The following is a 20,950-nucleotide window of genomic DNA, read 5'->3' as shown; positions in this document are numbered from 1 at the left end:
CGCCACTGCTCCGACAGTCACGCATGGGTCTCGTCGATGAAAGCTGTTTTTACTTGATAATTCCCATTGCACTTTCACATGCATATAGGTTGATCCGAAACAAGCCTTCTTTGCACAAGCACAAAACAAACAAGCTGCTTTCTGTCCGCGCCCGTAACTTGTTAGCACTTCCTCATGATGGTGGTGTTTACCTAGCTCTGATTCATAACCTTCTACTGCTTCTACGATTCTGCCATGCGCAGTACAAGGCTATGGAACTTTCAATTTTAAATCTCAAATCGAAATCAGACCAGCCTCTCCTCTTTGGCGAAAATAAAAAGAACGTTTTTGCTACTCACCAAAACAAAGGCGGGTTGTGTCAATAGAAAGACTACTTTCCTTAGTGGACGCACTCTGAGCCCCCCACCACACGTATAAACGGTACTTTTTGGCCAAAAAGGGATTTTTTTTCACCGGAGGAAAAATATCCTCTATGAGGCAGTTCTCTGGGCAATATCAGTAGAGGGCGCAGCGGAGTAACTAAAAATGTTTTTTTTCCGGTGGAAACAAAATCCCTTTTTGCCCAAAAAGTACAGTTTATACGTGTGGTGGGGGGCTCAGAGTGCTTCCACTAAGGAAAGTAGTCTTTCTATTGACACAACCCGCCTTTGTTTTGGTGAGTAGCAAAAACGTTCTTTTTATTTACACTAAAGAGTAGAGGCTGGTCTGCATTCATGCGAGCGGCGGACGTTGAGAGTAACATAGCTCTAATGCACGCATTAGAGCTATGGACCAGAGTTAAGCAAAGCCACTCTTCTCTGCCCCTCTCTCTAACAGACACAGTTAACGATCGCTTGTTAAGTGCCTGCCAGACAGACAATCAGATGAAATGAAGGCAGGTGTAGAGTAGAGTGTAGACTAGTGAACTGAACATGTTCTCTTTATATCAAGTACTTCATACCAGCCCCTTATGAAACTACTTCTCCCCAAATCCAAATGGATTTCATTTTCCATCCTGAATGGCAGTAACTAGCATACAATGAGAACTGAGAAGATCTCCACAAAGGTTTACTCATCAAAACTGATTATAAAACTGTAACCATCAAAGCATGCACTCAACATAATGGTTATGTGAGCATGGCATGTGCATAATATAAAATCTTATACGTTTTATCTGATATTGATTAATATGGGGGGTGGGTTCAATTAATCGATTATTAATCGGCAGAGCTGTCGACTATTCAATTTGGCTGATGCATCCCTACAAGTTACAACAAGTGAGTAAGTGACTATCTCTCTTCCATACTGGTGTGTGGCGTCTCTTGCGTGATATGATGAAGTAGAACGGTGCCGTGCACATTATAGGGACAAAGTCGTGTGTGTGTGTGTGTGTGTGTGTGTGTGTGTGTGTGAATGTGTGAAGACCCATCTTCTCTTTCTGTCATAGTGACATTGTCCTGCATCAGATCATGTCCAAATCAGGTTCTCCAATCTCCAGTAGCCTCTTCAGTTTTTTGAAGATTTTTTGAGTGGTGCAACCACTCCCTTACGGAGGTGTGTGTGGCTGGCTGGGTCTGAGCACTATGTGTGTGGCTTGCTGGCTGGCTGGGTCTGAGCACTATGTGTGTGGCTTGCTGGCTGGCTGGGTCTGAGCACTATGTGTGTGGCTGGCTGGCTCTGAGCACTATGTATGTGGCTTGCTGGCTGGCTGGGTCTGAGCACTGTGTGTGGCTGGCTGGCTGGCTGGCTGGGTCTGAGCACTATGTGTGTGGCTTGCTGGCTGGCTGGGTCTGAGCACTATGTGTGTGGCTTGCTGGCTGGCTGGCTGGGTCTGAGCATAGATAGATAGATAGATAGATAGATAGATAGATATTATAGCAGTGACTGACTGAAGGGCCTCCCACACCGTCTGCGAACGCCGCGCGTCAAAACAGCCGCCTCCATCATTTTCAATGAACCTATCGCACACCGGCGGCGTCCGACGTGCTCTGACGCGCCGCGTCGGACGGAGCCGGTGTGTGTTGGGCTTGAGACATCGAGCGTGCGTCCGCAACTGGTTGTGGCCCCCATCAAGTGACCTTTTGACCAATGCGGCCCTCGCCCCAAATGAGTTTGACACCCCTGCCCTAGAGGACAGGAGGACACAGGACAGGACAGGACAGGAGACAGACAGATGGTCAATACGACCACCTGGAGGACAGGAGGACACAGGACAGGACAGGAGACAGACAGATGGTCAATACGACCACCTGAAGCCCACCTATGGCCCAACATCTATACATCTCACACAATCCACCACCACCACCACCACCCAGAAGCAAAGATTTGCGTTAAAAACGATCGCTCTGAAAGAATATATATATATTCAAAGATTTGTTCGTAAATTATTTTTCAAAAATATCAGATCTACAAGCTCGTAGCGCGGCATAACATAATGCTTAACACAGCAAAATGGGAGCGAAATGGTGCACCGCGATACTAAGGATTTAACGTATGAGGTATATGTTCCTAAAACTGAAAGATTGGGTATCGGGTAAGACTGACGTTATGTATCTTTCAGGACCTTTCACTGCTTTGTCTCAACCATTACTATATGGCTCTGGTCTCAACCATTACTCTATGGCTCTGGTCTCAACCATTACTATATGGCTCTGGTCTCAACCATTACTATATGGCTCTGGTCTCAACCATTACTATATGGCTCTGGTCTCAGCCACCGCGGTGGATATTTTGACATTCCATTCTTTTTTTTTAATGTTGCCACTACTGTTGGAGCAGCCATAAACTACACAGGTTCATCTCTACTGTTGGAGCAGCCATAAACTACACAGGTTCATCTCTACTGTTGGAGCAGCCATAAACTACACAGGTTCATCTCTACTACTGTTGGAGCAGCCATAAACTACACAGGTTCATCTCTACTGTTGGAGCAGCCATAAACTACACAGGTTCATCTCTACTGTTGGAGCAGCCATAAACTACACAGGTTCATCTCTACTGTTGGAGCAGCCATAAACTACACAGGTTCATCTCTACTGTTGGAGCAGCCATAAACTACACAGGTTCATCTCTACTGTTGGAGCAGCCATAAACTACACAGGTTCATCTGTACTGTTGGAGCAGCCATAAACTACACAGGTTCATCTCTACTACTGTTGGAGCAGCCATAAACTACACAGGTTCATCTCTACTGTTGGAGCAGTCATAAACTACACAGGTTCATCTCTACTGTTGGAGCAGCCATAAACTACACAGGTTCATCTCTACTACTGTTGGAGCAGCCATAAACTACACAGGTTCATCTCTACTGTTGGAGCAGCCATAAACTACACAGGTTCATCTCTACTACTGTTGGAGCAGCCATAAACTACACAGGTTCATCTCTACTACTGTTGGAGCAGCCATAAACTACACAGTATTTGTGCTACTACTGTAACTTACTCTCCACTACTGTAACTTACTCTCCACTACTGTAACTCTCCACTACTGTAACTTACTCTCCACTACTGTAACTTACTCTCCACTACTGTAACTTACCCTCCACCAGCAGGAAGAAGCCGCGGGGGTTTTTGCGCAGGATCCGGATGGCCTTCTCCGTCATCTCCTGGATGGAAGGGTCCATGAGGGGATTCCTGTCCAGGTCAAAGAGCAGGTCTCCTGGCTCAAACAGAGCTGAGGAGGAGGTGGAGGAGGAGGATGAGGATGAGGATGGAGGAGGAGGAGACAGAGGGGGAGGAGGAGGAGGAGGGGGATGAGGAGGAGGAGACAGAGGAGGAGGGGGGAGGAGGAGGATGAGACGGAGGAGGAGGAGGAGGAGGAGGAGACGGAGGAGGGAGGAGGAGGATGAGACAGAGGGGGGAGGAGGAGGAGGAGGAGGAGGAGACGGAGGAGGGAGGAGGAGGATGAGGGGGAGGGGGAGACAGAGGGGGGAGGAGGAGGAGGAGGGGGAGGGGGAGGAGAGAGGAGGAGGAGGAGGAGGAGGAGGGGGAGGGGGAGGAGGAGGCAGAGGGGGGAGGAGGAGGAGGAGGAGGAGGAGACAGAGGGGGGAGGGGGAGGAGGAGGAGACGGAGGGAGGAGGAGGAGGAGGAGACAGAGGGGGGAGGAGGAGGAGGAGGAGGTGTAGAATACATCCATCATAATAATGAACCAACATGCTTCTTTTGTTTAACCCATTTTGGGCGGGAACCCCTATTGGCAGTGGCGTCAACTCGGTGGGTTCAGAGGCGCAAATGAACCCACTGGCATTTTGGCAAAATATATCAATATTATGCAGTATATGCACCCACTGTCCACTGAAATTGTAAGGAGAAACACTTTCCTCTTACTTTAAATGGTAGGCCTACGTCAATAAGCGACCGCCACATGGCGACTGCTTTACTGTTTATCATTGATCATGCTGAAATGTTAACAAAACTCATTTTTATTTCCGGGGGGGGGGGGGGGGGGGGGGGGGGGCGTGGCTGCATGAACCCACTGCCGTTATAAGAACCTTCCGCCACTGCCTTTTGGTGGGGTTTTTTTAGCGTTATGTTATGCTTTAGCTGTTGAAAAATAGCAGATCTACAAGCTTGTACGTCTGCTGCCTATTTTTGAAAAATCGTGAAAATGTGTTCTTCTGCATCTTTGAATCTTTATATTCTTTCAGAGCGCACGTTTTTAACTCAAATCTTTGCTTCTTGGTGGGGGTCCCCCATGGAACAAAAAAGCAGGGCCACATGCTAGTTCTCCCAGTTAGATATAGTTAGACTGGCAGACATGTAGGGAGAGGGACATTAAATGTCCCTCTCCATTTTAGGCCAATACAAAAAAACGATATACTACATTTTAGTATATCGTTTTTTTTTTTTATTGGCCTAAAATATTGTCTATAATACAATACATGCATGGATGACGGGCTGTCGGGGGGGGGGGGGGGGGGGGAATTAAAAGATTTCAGTGCACTGTGCCTACACATGTCGCGACCGCAGGTCGCGACATGTGTAGGCACAATGCAAGGAATAAATGCATTCGCCATGTATCCGAAGGAAGTCTGATCCAATCACTTTTAGATTTCTCCAGTTTAATCCTGAGTTTAAGTTTTTTAGTGTTCAAGATCTAATTTTAGGCATGTTTAAGCCTCGAGGAAAATCCGTGTTGAGGTTCTTAATCCACTGTTTTTCATTAAAACGTCTTTGTCCTACTGTCCAGTTAGGATTGTGTTGAAGTCCAGCGCATTTTAGAGCTCCAATGCCGTGCGCCATAAAATGTTGCACCAATCTTGTGGTTGTCTTTTTGGCATTGTTAATATTGTATCTGTGTCGTCCCAGCCTAGTACCTATTGTTTTACCTGTCTCTCCGACATATTGTAAACCACATTTTTCACATGTGATTAAATAAATGCAGTTGCTGGTTCTGGCTGTTATTTGTTGTTTAATCTCCAAGACGCGTTTTGTGGTTCTATTTTTTACTAATTGTTTGGGTTTGAAGTATTCTGGTCCCTGGCGTGCTGGTGTGTTGATTTATTTTAGCTTGCTGTGTACTAGATAATCTTTAAGGTTTTTATTTTTTCTGTAGGCCGAAATAAATTTATAATCTTTTAGAAGATCGTCTGTTCGGTTCTCAAAATTCCTTTTTATTCTGTTGTTGGCTAGTGTGCTCTGTGTTGAATAACTGGTTATCAGGGCCAATTTGGGGCCTGTATCTCGCACTTTTATTTCTATGGGGGGGGGGGGGGGGGTACTGTATGTGACCATAACATGTGACCATAACATTAACATTCGAATCATAACAGCAGCCAGAGTTTTAACTAGAACATATTACTCCAGTTCTGGCTTCGCTGCACTGGCTTCCGGTTGTTTCTAGGATTGATTTTAAAATTATTTTACTTGTCTATAAAGCTCTCAATGGTCTCGCACCTTCCTACCTACATGACTGCCTGCCTAAATATGTCCCAAACCTAAACCGCCCCCCTAAGGTCTTCCACTGCTGGCCTGCTCGCTTTGCCTGAAAAAATGGCAACTCAAAAATACGGGGAAGCAGATTTTTGCTTCTACGGGCCGACGGCATGGAACAAACTCCCACTGTACCTTCGTCAGGCAGCCTCTGTAGTTTAACAAACTCCCACTGTACCTTCGACAGGCAGCCTCTGTAGTTTAACAAACTCCCACTGTACCTTCGTCAGGCAGCCTCTGTAGTTTAACAAACTCCCACTGTACCTTCGTCAGGCAGCCTCTGTAGTTTAACAAACTCCCACTGTACCTTCGTCAGGCAGCCTCTGTAGTTTAACAAGCTCCCACTGTACCTTCGACAGGCAGCCTCTGTAGACATTTTTAAAGCTCAGCTCAAGACCCACTTCTACAACATTGCTTTTAATTGATCTTTTATTTTTTGTTATTCATGTCCTCACTGTATTGCATTACTGCTTGTTCTTAATGTCGTTGCCTTGCTTTTCTTTTCTTTTTTTTCTCCATTGTTCTGTAAAGCACTTTGAGCTGCATTTCATGTCATGAAAGGTGCTATACAAATAAAGTTTTAAATATTATCATTAAAACTCTTTAAGCGCCACCTGGTGGTCACCGGTTTAGGCTCTGAGTGCCCATTAGAAAGAAAGAAAGAATTTGTAATTATATTATGCATGTAATGTGCATGATGTCATCACCTGTACACCAGATCAGAGGAATTTTCAAAACATGGATGAAAAGAAAAAAAAAATTGAATTCCCAAGGGAGAGACGTCTTGACAAAGACGTCAATCAGACGTCTTGACGTTTTTTGGGCTACTAAACAGTTTTAATGGCAAGATTTAAACATTTTCATTATGCTTCATGTGGCATGTTGTGGAAACTATAGTGGGATTTCATGATTCTGAATCCATTCCAAGCATGAGTTTAAAGTTTTGCAAAAAAAAACAAACAAAAAAAACACCCATTGGGCTAAAACATTTCCATATTCACCACTCGCCTCAAATGTGCCCGAAATGTGCTGACCTTCATCACGTTATGTATGACGACGGCCGTTCTGTCACCCTCTGAGGCTATAGCACTAAAGGCTCAGAACCTCAAACAACAACATGTTATGGAACAACATATTTTCCGATGGGGGTCGGAGGCCGAATGCAGATAATTCTGGGGGTCCTTGGGGTGAAATAATCTGAGCACCACTGACATAGAAACATGAGGTTTTAACCCTGTGAGAACCACTGACATAGAAACATGAGGTTTTAACCCTGTGAGAACCACTGAGGGGGCGGCGGTGGCTCAGGGGTAGAGTGCCTGGATGGGAACCGCAAGGTTGCCAGTTCAAACCCGGGCTCCCCCAGAGTTACTGTCGAAGTGTCCTTGAGCAAAGACACTGAACCCCTAATTGCTCCCGATGTGCTAGTTGGTGCCTTGCATGGTTTCCGCTGCCATCGGTGTATGAATGGGTGAATGTAATGCACAATCTATGTAAAGCGCCTTGGATAAAGGCGCTATATAAATGCACCATTTACCATTTACCACTGACATAGAAACATGAGGTTTAACCCTGTGAGAACCACTGATATAGCAACATGAGGTTTTAACCCTGTGATAACCACTGATATAGAAACATGAGGTTTTAACCCTGTGAGAACCACTGATATAGAAACATGAGGTTTAACCCTGTGAGAACCACTGACATAGAAACATGAGGTTTAACCCTGTGAGAACCACTGACATAGAAACATGAGGTTTTAACCCTGTGAGAACCACTGACATAGAAACATGAGGTTTTAACCCTGTGAGAACCACTGATATAGAAACATGAGGTTTAACCCTGTGAGAACCACTGACATAGAAACATGAGGTTTTAACCCTGTGAGAACCACTGACATAGAAACATGAGGTTCTTTAGAAAACTGGTAGGATTTAGACTTTTTATTTTTAATCGGCCTCAGGTCCATACAATACTTTTAAAAGTATTGACTTGTTATTAGTGATTGTGTTACTGTAATTCAACTGTGGTTAACCCATTTAGGCCTGACGTCTAAGTAAAAAAAAATAAAGTCTTCTGAAAGAATATATAATATATTCAAAGATTTGTGCCGCATTTTCACGATTTTTCAAAGATAGCAGACCTATACAAGCTCTCGGTGGCGCGCTATGAGCTTGTAGATCTGCCATTTTTCAATAGCTAAAGTATAACATATAATGCCTGCGATGTGTGCACAAGCTGTAGACCAATCAAGAGACCTTGAACTTTGAAATGAGAAAATGATGACTTACCCATGAGGTAGTCTGTGGTTTCAGGGTCGACCGCATCGAACGCTGTTCTGTTCCACACGTAATGAGCAACCTGTGTGACAACGCCACACACAACCTGTGTGACAACGCCACACACACACACACACACACACACACACACACACACACACACACACACACACACACACACACACACACACACACACACACACACACACACACACACACACACACACACACACACACACACACACACACACACACACACACACACACACACACACACACACACACACACACACACACACACACACACACACACACACACACACACACACACCGCAAAATATGAACGCTTTTTGGATCATATATCATATAAATTAAAATGATCGGGGATGTGAGGTCACTTTGTAAAGTCAACTTTTTCAGGAAAGTGTTTCCGGTTCATGGCTTTCAGAGTAAAAGCGATCAGACAACTCCGGCACCCCAGAGCTCCTATTTTGAAGCACTTCCGGCACTAAATGTTTAAGGGTCCACAATATTAACACTGACAATGAACCATAGACTGTAAAAAAAATATGGACAAAGCGTTCACCGGGTCCTGATATGGACGTAAAATGAAGCCTGTCAGTCCTTGAATTGTAAATCACCATCTTTCTAGATCCGTTTTCCGCCATTGGCTGGCCCAGACAACGAGGCGGGACTTCCCCCCTTCTTAGTTGGTTTTTATTTTTGATTGAACGGGGGGTGGCTCCCGTTCATAGACTGTAACGGTAGCCACACCCTTCAGAACATACGCAACTTTATGGTCATTTTTGTAATAAATGGGACCATCATTTTCCAAAAAATAATATTATGACATGAGAAATGAGACTTTAAACTATAGTGACTGGAAGCAGAAAGTATTCATGACCATGTTTATTAAGGTAATACAGTCTAGGTGAAGTTGGGCCCAAATACATGGATCTCTATGGAGCTATGGGTTTTTTTTTTTGGGGGTCCAATGACAGACAGCGCCACAACAGGCCATTATATGAACTTTCAGGAAGTCCCGATTTCCTTATAGTGGCTTCACAGAATATCTGTCTGACTGCCCCCCCCCCCCCTGCAATGAACCAACCTTGCCAGTCTTCATGGCCTCCCATTCGTGGATAAGGTCGCGTCCGTCGAGTCTCTGACCGCCGTTGGCGCCGACCAGCGGATACTCAGGGTCGGCGGTGCCTTTAGGGGTCATGTACTTCCTGCCACCACCCATGATCACCTACAGTCAAACACACGCACATGCACACGCGCGCACACACACACACACACACACACACACACACACACACACACACACACACACACACAGTGCATACTTGTCGAGTGCATGCTTGTTGCGCACTAGTAGGCACAGTAGGCCTACTAGTGCGCAAGCAGAGCGCGCAAGTATACTGTCGACCGCTACAAGCTGTCTGTACGGTTTTCCTATGGAGATTATAGATGTTGGCTATGTGTGGACCAGTGATGCACTCTAGGGGTGAGAAAGGGCATCACAACAACGTCATTTACTGTAGATGTGCGCATGCACGAAGACCCGTGGTTCTATTATATTCTATTTGTGTCGCTGTGAGCCTCGACGGTCTGTCGGTATATATATAGATGTGCCTGTAAATGTTGTTATTGTGTTATTATGATCCTTATTGTACTCATTATATAGTGTTTTTAGTTGCTTGTATGTTCTGCGGTTGAAGTTGTGTTTTGTGTATTTCTTTCTATTGCAGTAAAATTACCTGCTGCTATTACACTGCTACTACTACTTTGCTACTACAAAGAAGCTAACAAACCAACGCTAGTAGAGGATCACGCATCGTGCGGACTGGCCTAGTCTATAACAAAGTTTTAGATTAGTGTATGTGTGTACGTGTATGAGTGTGTAATGTGTGTTTTACTATTTTCTATATAAACAACAAAATCCATCTTCAGTGTGGTTTGAGTGTTATTGTAAAGTTGAGTAATTGCACAGTAAGGTCGGGTTCCAGCGAGCCTTTTCAGAGGGAAATCACTTAGTCAAATTTCTAGATCGAGTGATATCTGAACACTGTCAAATCTCAGTTTTCTCTGTGAAGGGACGTTTGAAATGTTGAATTATTAGGTTTAACTATTTGCTACCTACCTGCCTGTACTTGTTCTATGCATGTAAAAAAATTACTTTGCACCACTTTTCATGCGTGTGCACCGTCCCAGCATATTCGATGCGTGTGCACCGTCCCAGCATATTCGATGCGTGTGCACCGTCCCAGCAAATGACGTAATGATACTTGTGCCTGACACGGCAGTGGTGCCAGATTACATACATGTATACTGTACACAGGAGCATTACCTTTGATCCTCCCGACTCTAAAACATATCGTCATTACGTCACCATCGAAAACCCATTAAACTCTGGCATTGGGTCCTTTAATCCACATCTTTATCACGTCATCATTGAGAGCTAGTCATACCAGCTAGTTATACCAGTGCCGGGTGGATTAAAGGAACTGCCTGTATGTATATGTATATGTAATTTGTAAGTTGATTAGTGGTATACTGTGGTTACTTTGCGCTGTATGCAGATCAACATTATGGAATCAACAGGTCAGCCATTATGCCCATACGCACGCACGCACGCACGCACGCACGCCGGTGGCTCAGCGGTAGAGTGGCTGTATGGTAACCGCAAGGTTGCCGGTTCGAACCCTGTGGGCTCCAACCAGAGTTAGTGTCGAAAGTGTCCTTGAGCAAAGACTCTGGACCCCTGATTGCTCCTGATGTGCAGGTTGGTGCCTTGCATGGTTTCCACCGCCATCGGTGTGTGAATGTGTGTGTGTGAATGAGTGAATGTAATGCACAATCTATGTAAAGGTGTGTGAATGTGTGTGTGTGTGTGTGTGTGTGTGTGTGTGTGAACGGGTGAATGTAATGCAAGGTGTGTGAATGTGTGTGTGAATGGGTGAATGTAATGCACAATCTATGTAAAGGTGTGTGTGTGTGTGTGTGTGTGTGTGTGTGTGTGTGTGTGAATGTAATGCAAGGTGTGTGAATGTGTGTGTGAATGGGTGAATGTAATGCACAATCTATGTAAAGGTGTGTGTGTGTGTGTGTGTGTGTGTGTGTGTGTATGTGTGTGTGAATGGGTGAATGTAATGCAAGATGTGTGAATGTGTGTGTGAATGGGGAGGCGGACTATTTTCAGACAGAATTCTAGCCGACGGGGCAACGGTCCGCTCCGCAGCGGGGGGACCGTCGCTGCGATGCGAACAAGCGATGGTCCGACATGCGCTGCTCCCGTGCTCGCGGTTAGGGTTAGGTTAGGATTGAGGTTTCGGATCAATATGCTGTCGGAAAAAAAGACCTGCACCCGTGTGAATGGGTGAATGTAATGCACAATCTATGTAAAGGTGTGTGAATGTGTGTATGAATGGGTGAATGTAATGCACAATCTATGTAAAGGTGTGTGAATGTGTGTGTGAATGGGTGAATGTAATGCACAATCTATGTAAAGGTGTGTGAATGTGTGTGTGTGTGTACGGGGGGGGAATTAAAAGATTTCAGTGCACTGTGCCTACACATGTTGCGACCGCAGGTCGCAACATGTGTAGGCACAATGCAAGGAATAAATGCATTTGCCATGTATCCGAAGGAAGTCTGATCCAATCACTTTTAGATTTCTCCAGTTTAATCCTGAGTTTAAGTTTTGTAGTGTTCAAGATCTGATTTTAGGCATGTTTAAGCCTCCAGGAAAATCCGTGTTGAGGTTCTTAATCCACTGTTTTTCATTAAAACGTCTTTGTCCTAAAACTGTCCAGTTAGGGTTGTGTTGAAGTCCAGCGCATTTTAGAGCTCCAATGCCGTGCGCCATGAAATGTTGCACCAATCTTGTGGTTGTCTTTTTGGCATTGTAAATGTAATGCACAATCTCTGTAAAGGTGTGTGAATGTGTGTGTGAATGGGTGAATGTAATGCACAGTCTATGTAAAGGTGTGTGTGAATGGGTGAATGTAATGCACAATCTATGTAAAGGTGTGTGAATGTGTGTGTGTGAATGGGTGAATGTAATGCACAATCTATGTAAAGGTGTGTGAATGTGTGTGAATGGGTGAATGTAATGCACAATCTATGTAAAGGTGTGTGAATGTGTGTGTGTGAATGGGTGAATGTAATGCACAATCTATGTAAAGGTGTGTGAATGTGTGTGAATGGGTGAATGTAATGCACAATCTATGTAAAGTTGTGTGAATGGGTGAATGTAATGCACCATCTATGTAAAGGTGTGTGAATGTGTGTGTGTGTGTGTGTGTGTGTGTGTGTGTGTGTGTGTGTGTGTGTGTACGGGGGGGGGGGGGCCTTACGTCGATGTCGGTGTTGTTGAGGAGCTGAGAGGAGATGTCCGTACAGTTGTCCCGCTTGGCCGAGGCGGGCATGTCCGCATCGCTGTACCACTTCCTGCTGGCGCTGTGGGCGTAGGTGGCGGCCGGGGTGGCATGCTGCACCCTGGTGGTGGTCACGATACCAACCGCCTTACCTGGAGGAGGGAGGAGAGGGGAGGAGAGGAGAGGAGAGGAGAGGAGAGGAGAGGAGAGGAGAGGAGAGGAGAGGAAGGGTGGGGAAGGGAGGGGAGGGGAGGGGAGGGGAGGGGAGAGGAGAGGAGAGGAGAGGAGAGGAGAGGAGAGGAGAGGAGGGAGGGGAGGGAGAGGGAGGGGAGGGGAGGGGAGGGGAGGGGAGGGGAGGGGAGAGGAGAGGAGAGGAGAGGTGAGGCTGTCACTGTGATGACGGAGCTATAGAGACAGAGTTACACTTCTTAACACAATGTAAAAACTACCAACGTTTTATGTTATAATAAATGTTTAGAATGGGTCCCATGCAGCATGTAGAAACTGCCCGATGCTAACTTGCACAATGTTGAGTCCAAATTCGATAACACGAGCAAATAGAAGGCAGAAATAGATGGGGTCCGACCCCTTTGAACCATCAGATACCCTGGGTCCCGACTTTGGGGAACCACTGATATAGCTTATGCGTCCCGAAGGCTTATCTTTCTATGGGGGTTCGCAGGATAATTATGTCAATCTGGGTCCTTGACACGAAATGGTTTTGGGAACCATGACTGGTATACAGTAAATCGTTATAATTATTAATTAATCAAATGTATTATTTGTGTGACAATTAACCCATTCTGACCTGAGATCAGATTCATACGAGGTTTCCACTGGACACACACTCATGGTCTCATGAGCCCATTCTGACCTGAGATCAGATTCTAAAAATGTCAGTCGTTCTTCGATTTTTCAAAAATAGCTAACCAATCAGGAAGTGTATTAGTAGACAGGCAAATCGACCAATGACAAAGCTTCTATATAGGAACATCCTTGGATGCAGATTGTGGCAGCTGTGTGTCACGGGCGTTCTACGCATTGCTCTGCATGTCTGAGTACCGCAAAAAAATAAAAATTAATAAAAAGGCCATTCCAAATGTTGACATCATTATGCTGTCCCCTGCGTGTGTGAGTTGGAGGTTGTTTACTTCACACTTCTTTTTTTTTTCTTTTTTTTTTTATCCCACGATTTTGTAACCCATTTTTCACCCCTGTGTCAATCATCTAATAATGTGATCCTGGGCACTACACACCCTCCACCAACCTAGTCCCCATATATGGGGGACAAGGGGAGAGCAACCTAGCCCCCATATATGGGGGACAAGGGGAGACCAACCTAGTCCCCATATATGGGGGACAAGGGGAGACCAACCTAGTCCCCGTATATGGGGGACAAGGGGAGACCAACCTAGTCCCCATATATGGGGACAAGGGGAGACCAACCTAGTCCCCATATATGGGGGACAAGGGGAGACCAACCTAGTCCCCATATATGGGGGACAAGGGGAGACCAACCTAGTCCCCATACATGGGGGACAAGGGGAGAGCAACCTAGTCCCCATATATGGGGGACAAGGGGAGACCAACCTAGTCCCCATATATGGGGGACAAGGGGAGACCAACCTAGTCCCCATATATGGGGGACAAGGGGAGAGCAACAGACTTGAACTCATGCTTCCTTTAGGCCTGAGTGTCCAAGTTGCTCCTTTACACTACTACATTACTTCACACTTCTTCATCAACTTTACAATGCTTTTCCAGCAATTTGTGAAACTGAACATAAATGCACAAAAAAGCTCTTAATAAAACATAAATGTAATGCCTAAATCAGCTAGACAAGAACACTGCATTACAAAATGACAAAGCAAAGTAATAGCAAATGGCATGGCATAGACAATTGACCATAAATCTCACGAATGTAAAATAAAACAGCAAAATATGCATCATTACTTATTCTCAGAGATGAAACATGTAAGATAGACTCACACACAAAGCTTCTTCAAGGCTCAAAACAGGTGGATGGCAAGAGATTCAATATTCTGTAAGATCTGTAGAACATACTGTGTGTTTTCTCAAAACAATGGCTGACCAGGAAGTAAAGGCCTTGTCACATGTGATCACAACTACCAATAAGAACACAGGGAAACTAGAACACATTAGCTGACAGCAGTCTTCAAAGCAACCACTAGATCAGGGGTGGCAACTGGCGGCCCGGGGGCCACATGCGGCCCCCACCTTCACTTAATGTGGCCCTCAGGTTAATATCAGAATACTGATATAATATTTGTTCCAGCTGTTTACAATTCCACAACATGTGAACATGACCTGCTTTAATTACTTCAGTCTAAATTAGTAGCTCAATGCTCAACACACGTATAATTAAAGGCATTTGAAATGACATAAAAATGTAAATTTTCAGGATTCCAATTCGAATATAGCAAAAATAGCCGATCTACAAGCTCAATTGAGCTTGTAGATCGGCTATTTGTGCTACGACAGTAATATATGGCCATATAGGGAGTGAGTGTGGAAATATAGTGGCTCCTCTCCATCGTCAAAGTTGCACCACCCCTGCACTAGATGATGCTAAATACTCTTTTCCGTCAAGAGGCATGACAATGGCCCAGGCGGTGGCGTAACCGTCTGGGCACCCGACTGGTAATCCAGTCGCAGTGTGCCGCGGGTTCGACTCCCGAGCCCGACACGGCCTTTACTGCATGTCTTCCCCCCCCATCTCTCTCCCGTTTCCTGTCAGCCTACTGTCTGTCCCTTCAAAAAACCAATAAAAGGCGTAAGCCGCAAAAAATATCTTAAAAAAAAGAAGAGGCATGACAATTATTATTGCTTATAGCAGCTTTAATCCACACAAGACACACGCACGCACGCACGCAGGCACGCACGCATGCACGCACGCCAGTCTCCCGCGGTGCAGTGAAGCATGGGGTCAGGGCCACGCTGCCGCGCCGTGTGTTCTGAGATATTTATGGCCGTGGATAAGAGAGAGGAACATGATAGCAGAGAAGGTGCTTCCATCAGCAGCAGATTAGCCTGTATGTGGCCCCTCCCCCCCCCCCCCCCCCGCTGACTCCATTGGACTCTAGCACTGCCCCAGTGTTGTTTTTGTATGCATATTAACACTGCCCCAGTGTTGTTTTTGTATGCATATTAACACTGCCCCAGTGTTGTTTTTGTATGCATATTAACACTGCCCCAGTGTTGTTTTTGTATGCATATTAACACTGCCCCAGTGTTGTTTTTGTATGCATATTAACACTGCCCCAGTGTTGTTTTTGTATGCATATTAACACTGCCCCAGTGTTGTTTTTGTATGCATATTAACACTGCCCCAGTGTTGTTTTTGTATGCATATTAACACTGCCCCAGTGTTGTTTTTGTATGCATATTAACACTGCCCCAGTGTTGTTTTTGTATGCATATTAACACTGCCCCAGTGTTGTTTTTGTATGCATATTAACACTGCCCCAGTGTTGTTTTTGTATGCATATTAACACTGCCCCAGTGTTGTTTTTGTATGCATATTAACACTGCCCCAGTGTTGTTTTTGTATGCATATTAACACTGCCCCAGTGTTGTTTTTGTATGCATATTAACACTGCCCCAGTGTTGTTTTTGTATGCATATTAACACTGCCCCAGTGCTGTTTTTGTATGCATATTAACACTGCCCCAGTGTTGTTTTTGTATGCATATTAACACTGCCCCAGTGTTGTTTTTGTATGCATATTAACACTGCCCCAGTGTTGTTTTTGTATGCATATTAACACTGCCCCAGTGTTGTTTTTGCCGACAAATATACTATGACAAGAGAACGTGTTCGTCGACTACCTTTTTTTCACTGACGAAAACTATTATGTTGACAATTTCTTCTATACGAATACAAACTAGACTAAAATGTTAGGAAGGGACTAGTGGACAAGAGATCCACTAGGAAGGGACTAGTGGACAAGAGATCCACTAGGAAGGGACTCTAGTGGACAAGAGATCCACTAGGAAGGGACTAGTGGACAAGAGATCCACTAGGAAGGGACTAGTGGACAAGAGATCCAGTAGGAAGGGACTAGTGGACAAGAGATCCAGTAGGAAGGGACTAGTGGACAAGAGATCCAGTAGGAAGGGACTAGTGGACAAGAGATCCAGTAGGAAGGGACTAGTGGACAAGAGATCCAGTAGGAAGGGACTAGTGGACAAGAGATCCAGTAGGAAGGGACTAGTGGACAAGAGATCCAGTAGGCCTACGAGTATATTTAACACTTACCCAACATTTAATTTTCAATTACGCAACTTTAATTTTCAATTACGCAACTTTAATTTTCAATTACAAATTAGGGTTTTGGCAAATTAGGGTTTTGGCAAATTGGGGTTTTGGCAAATTAGGGTTTTGGCAAATTGGGGTTTTGGCAAACAATTTTGTTTTAGCACATTTTTTTAGCAATTTTCCGCAATTATTTTAGATGCTCGTCTAATAGCCCATATCGTATGGCATACTGTAGCATGCCGAAACGATATGGGTTATAGCCCATCGTATTTAGATTTTTTTTTTATCCTCGTTTTTTATCATTACCATGCCCACACCCTCCATGCACTAGACCTCTGCCCCAGGGGGGAGGGCAGTCCACACCCTCCATGCACTAGACCTCTGCCCCAGGGGGGAGGGCAGCCCACACCCTCCATGCACTAGACCTCTGCCCCAGGGGGGAGGGCAGCCCACACCCTCCATGCACTAGACCTCTGCCCCAGGGGGGAGGGCAGTCCACACCCTCCATGCACTAGACCTCTGCCCCAGGGGGGAGGGCAGCCCACACCCTCCATGCACTAGACCTCTGCCCCAGGGGGGAGGGCAGCCCACACCCTCCATGCACTAGACCTCTGCCCCAGGGGGGAGGGCAGCCCACACCCTCCATGCACTAGACCTCTGCCCCAGGGGGGAGGGCAGCCCACACCCTCCATGCACTAGACCTCTGCCCCAGGGGGGAGGGCAGTCCACACCCTCCATGCACTAGACCTCTGCCCCAGGGGGGAGGGCAGCCCACACCCTCCATGCACTAGACCTCTGCCCCAGGGGGGAGGGCAGCCCACACCCTCCATGCACTAGACCTCTGCCCCAGGGGGGAGGGCAGCCCACACCCTCCATGCACTAGACCTCTGCCCCAGGGGGGAGGGCAGCCCACACCCTCCATGCACTAGACCTCTGCCCCAGGGGGGAGGGCAGTCCACACCCTCCATGCACTAGACCTCTGCCCCAGGGGGGAGGGCAGCCCACACCCTCCATGCACTAGACCTCTGCCCCAGGGGGGAGGGCAGCCCACACCCTCCATGCACTAGACCTCTGCCCCAGGGGGGAGGGCAGTCCACACCCTCCATGCACTAGACCTCTGCCCCAGGGGGGAGGGCAGTCCACACCCTCCATGCACTAGACCTCTGCCCCAGGGGGGAGGGCAGTCCACACCCTCCATGCACTAGACCTCTGCCCCAGGGGGGAGGGCAGCCCACACCCTCCATGCACTAGACCTCTGCCCCAGGGGGGAGGGCAGTCCACACCCTCCATGCACTAGACCTCTGCCCCAGGGGGGAGGGCAGTCCACACCCTCCATGCACTAGACCTCTGCCCCAGGGGGGAGGGCAGTCCACACCCTCCATGCACTAGACCTCTGCCCCAGGGGGGAGGGCAGCCCACACCCTCCATGCACTAGACCTCTGCCCCAGGGGGGAGGGCAGTCCACACCCTCCATGCACTAGACCTCTGCCCCAGGGGGGAGGGCAGTCCACACCCTCCATGCACTAGACCTCTGCCCCAGGGGGGAGGGCAGTCCACACCCTCCATGCACTAGACCTCTGCCCCAGGGGGGAGGGCAGTCCACACCCTCCATGCACTAGACCTCTGCCCCAGGGGGGAGGGCAGTCCACACCCAGCCATGCACTAGACCTCTGCCCCAGGGGGGAGGGCAGTCCACACCCTCCATGCACTAGACCTCTGCCCCAGGGGGGAGGGCAGCCCACACCCTCCATGCACTAGACCTCTGCCCCAGGGGGGAGGGCAGTCCACACCCTCCATGCACTAGACCTCTGCCCCAGGGGGGAGGGCAGTCCACACCCAGCCATGCACTAGACCTCTGCCCCAGGGGGGAGGGCAGTCCACACCCTCCATGCACTAGACCTCTGCCCCAGGGGGGAGGGCAGTCCACACCCTCCATGCACTAGACCTCTGCCCCAGGGGGGAGGGCAGTCCACACCCTCCATGCACTAGACCTCTGCCCCAGGGGGGAGGGCAGTCCACACCCTCCATGCACTAGACCTCTGCCCCAGGGGGGAGGGCAGCCCACACCCTCCATGCACTAGACCTCTGCCCCAGGGGGGAGGGCAGCCCACATGTACCCTCCATGCACTAGACCTCTGCCCCAGGGGGGAGGGCAGTCCACACCCAGCCATGCACTACCAACTAATTCCGGGGCGCACTTCCCCGAGTACCCACCCTTAATGAATGGCCTCCCGTGTCTCGGTTACCTGCGTCTTTGGCCCACCTCAGGATGGAGGTGACCTCGTTGCCCTTCTGCGACGTGCACACGCCGTTGCGCGCGGCGGCGTTGACCCCGATGACGTTCAGGTTGGTCTTCACGCCACACAGGTAGGCGGTGGCCGTGGCGGCGCTGTCCGGGACCTGGAAGTCTACGCAGTAGGTCTGCACGCACGCACGCACACACGCACGCATGCACACACACACGCACGCACACATGCACACATGCACGCACGCACGCACGCACGCACGCACACACACACGCACGCACGCACACATGCACACAGGCACGCACACAGGCACGCACGCACGCACGCACGCACGCACGCACGCACGCACACACGCACGCACGCACACACGCACGCACGCACGCACGCACGCACGCAAGCACGCACAGTGGTGGAAAATAACATGTACTTAAGTACAATTTTGAGGTAGTTGTACTTTACTTGAGTGTTTCCAATAGTTCTTTGTCAGGAGGAAACCACCTAACTCCATTTTTGAAGTTTTTGATTATTATTATTATTATTTTTGCATACATCAGTGACATTGAAAAGTAGTAAGTACAGAACCTCTTAACTCCATTGGATTCTAAAACTGTCTGCTAAAGCAGCTAACTCCACCACCACCACCCCTCTCAATCTGTCTGCTAAAGCAGCTAACTCCACCACCTCTCCCCCTCTCACACTGTCTGCTAAAGCAGCTAACTCCACCACCTCTCCCCCTCTCATGCAAGTAATTTTCAATATATAAAGTCACAACACCAACTTTGATGAGGCTGTATTGCTTTTGCTTTAAAAAATATAAGGTTTTATTTCTTTCCTGAAAAATGTATAATTTGGAGTTAGTTGGTTTCTTCCCGACAGCAGAGATACACAATATTTATTTGTAAACTTTAGCCACTAGTTACTTTGTAGTTTTTGATTTATTATTTAAAAAATAAAAATAAAATAGTAGATCAATTGAAAATAATAATAATTTCAAATGACCTATTTTTTTTTTAAGTCTTCAGAGGCCTCATATAATCCCCCCGCCCCCCCCCCCCCCTCCTCCTGCCACTTTACCTTTTTTATTAATGTTTTTGAATTATGCTTTATTGTATTGTTCTATTAACCCATTCTGAACGGGAACCCATTTTGTTGTTAGCATCATGTTATGCTTTAGCTATTTTTTGAAAAATCGAATGGGTCAGAATGGGTTAAATCGAATGGGTCAGAATGGGTTAAATCGAATGGGTTAAATCGAATGGGTCAGATTGGGTTAAATCGAATGGGTCAGAATGGGTTAAATCGAATGGGTCAGAATGGGTTAAATCGAATGGGTCAGAATGGGTTAAATCGAATGGGTCAGAATGGGTTAAATCGAATGGGTCAGAATGGGTCAGAATGGGTTAAATCAAATCAAATCAAATCAAATCGAATGGGTCAGAATGGGTTAAATCAAATCAAGTCAAGTACATTTTGATGCCAATAAGTTTGTGCTTTTATTCAGATCTATTCTCTTTGCACTAAATTAAACCATAATGTTAATGATAGCATAGTATGCATACAGTGCGTGCGTGCGTGCATACAGTGCATACAGTGCGTGTGTGCGTGCGTGCGTGCGTGCGTGCGTGCGTGCGTGCGTGCGTGCGTGCGTGCGTGCGTGCGTGCGTGCGTGCGTACCTTGGCTAGGCCCACATGGGGGAAGGTGTCCATGGTCATGACCGTCTCCTCTCCTGTCCGGTTCTCCAGTTGTCCCTTGAGGATACGAGCAGCCGTGTAGGTGGTAATACCCATACCTGAGACACACACACACACACACACGCACACACACACACACGCACGCACACGCACACGCACACGCA

General features: G+C 47.2%; 1 protein-coding gene across 1 annotated transcript in view; it reads right to left on the bottom strand.

The window, feature by feature from the left end:
• LOC308320872 (alkaline phosphatase, tissue-nonspecific isozyme-like) overlaps positions 1-20,884 on the bottom strand; it is a 27,658-nt gene extending 6,774 nt beyond the window's left edge. The window contains exons 1-6 of the mRNA XM_080771583.1: positions 20,769-20,884; positions 19,095-19,269; positions 12,550-12,722; positions 9,300-9,440; positions 8,201-8,270; positions 3,517-3,651 (exon numbers count right to left, since the gene is read on the bottom strand). Coding sequence (XP_080627709.1) covers positions 3,517-3,651; positions 8,201-8,270; positions 9,300-9,440; positions 12,550-12,722; positions 19,095-19,269; positions 20,769-20,882 — 808 coding nt within the window. The 5' untranslated portion in view covers positions 20,883-20,884. The remainder of the gene's footprint in view (positions 1-3,516; positions 3,652-8,200; positions 8,271-9,299; positions 9,441-12,549; positions 12,723-19,094; positions 19,270-20,768) is intronic.
• Between the last annotated feature and the right edge of the window lie 66 nt (positions 20,885-20,950).

The sequence above is a fragment of the Protomyctophum bolini genome, assembly GCF_963924005.1.
Source record: "Protomyctophum bolini genome assembly, chromosome: 9".
NCBI classification, from domain to species: domain Eukaryota; kingdom Metazoa; phylum Chordata; class Actinopteri; order Myctophiformes; family Myctophidae; genus Protomyctophum; species Protomyctophum bolini.
This window is presented reverse-complemented; position numbering and strand designations above follow the sequence as displayed.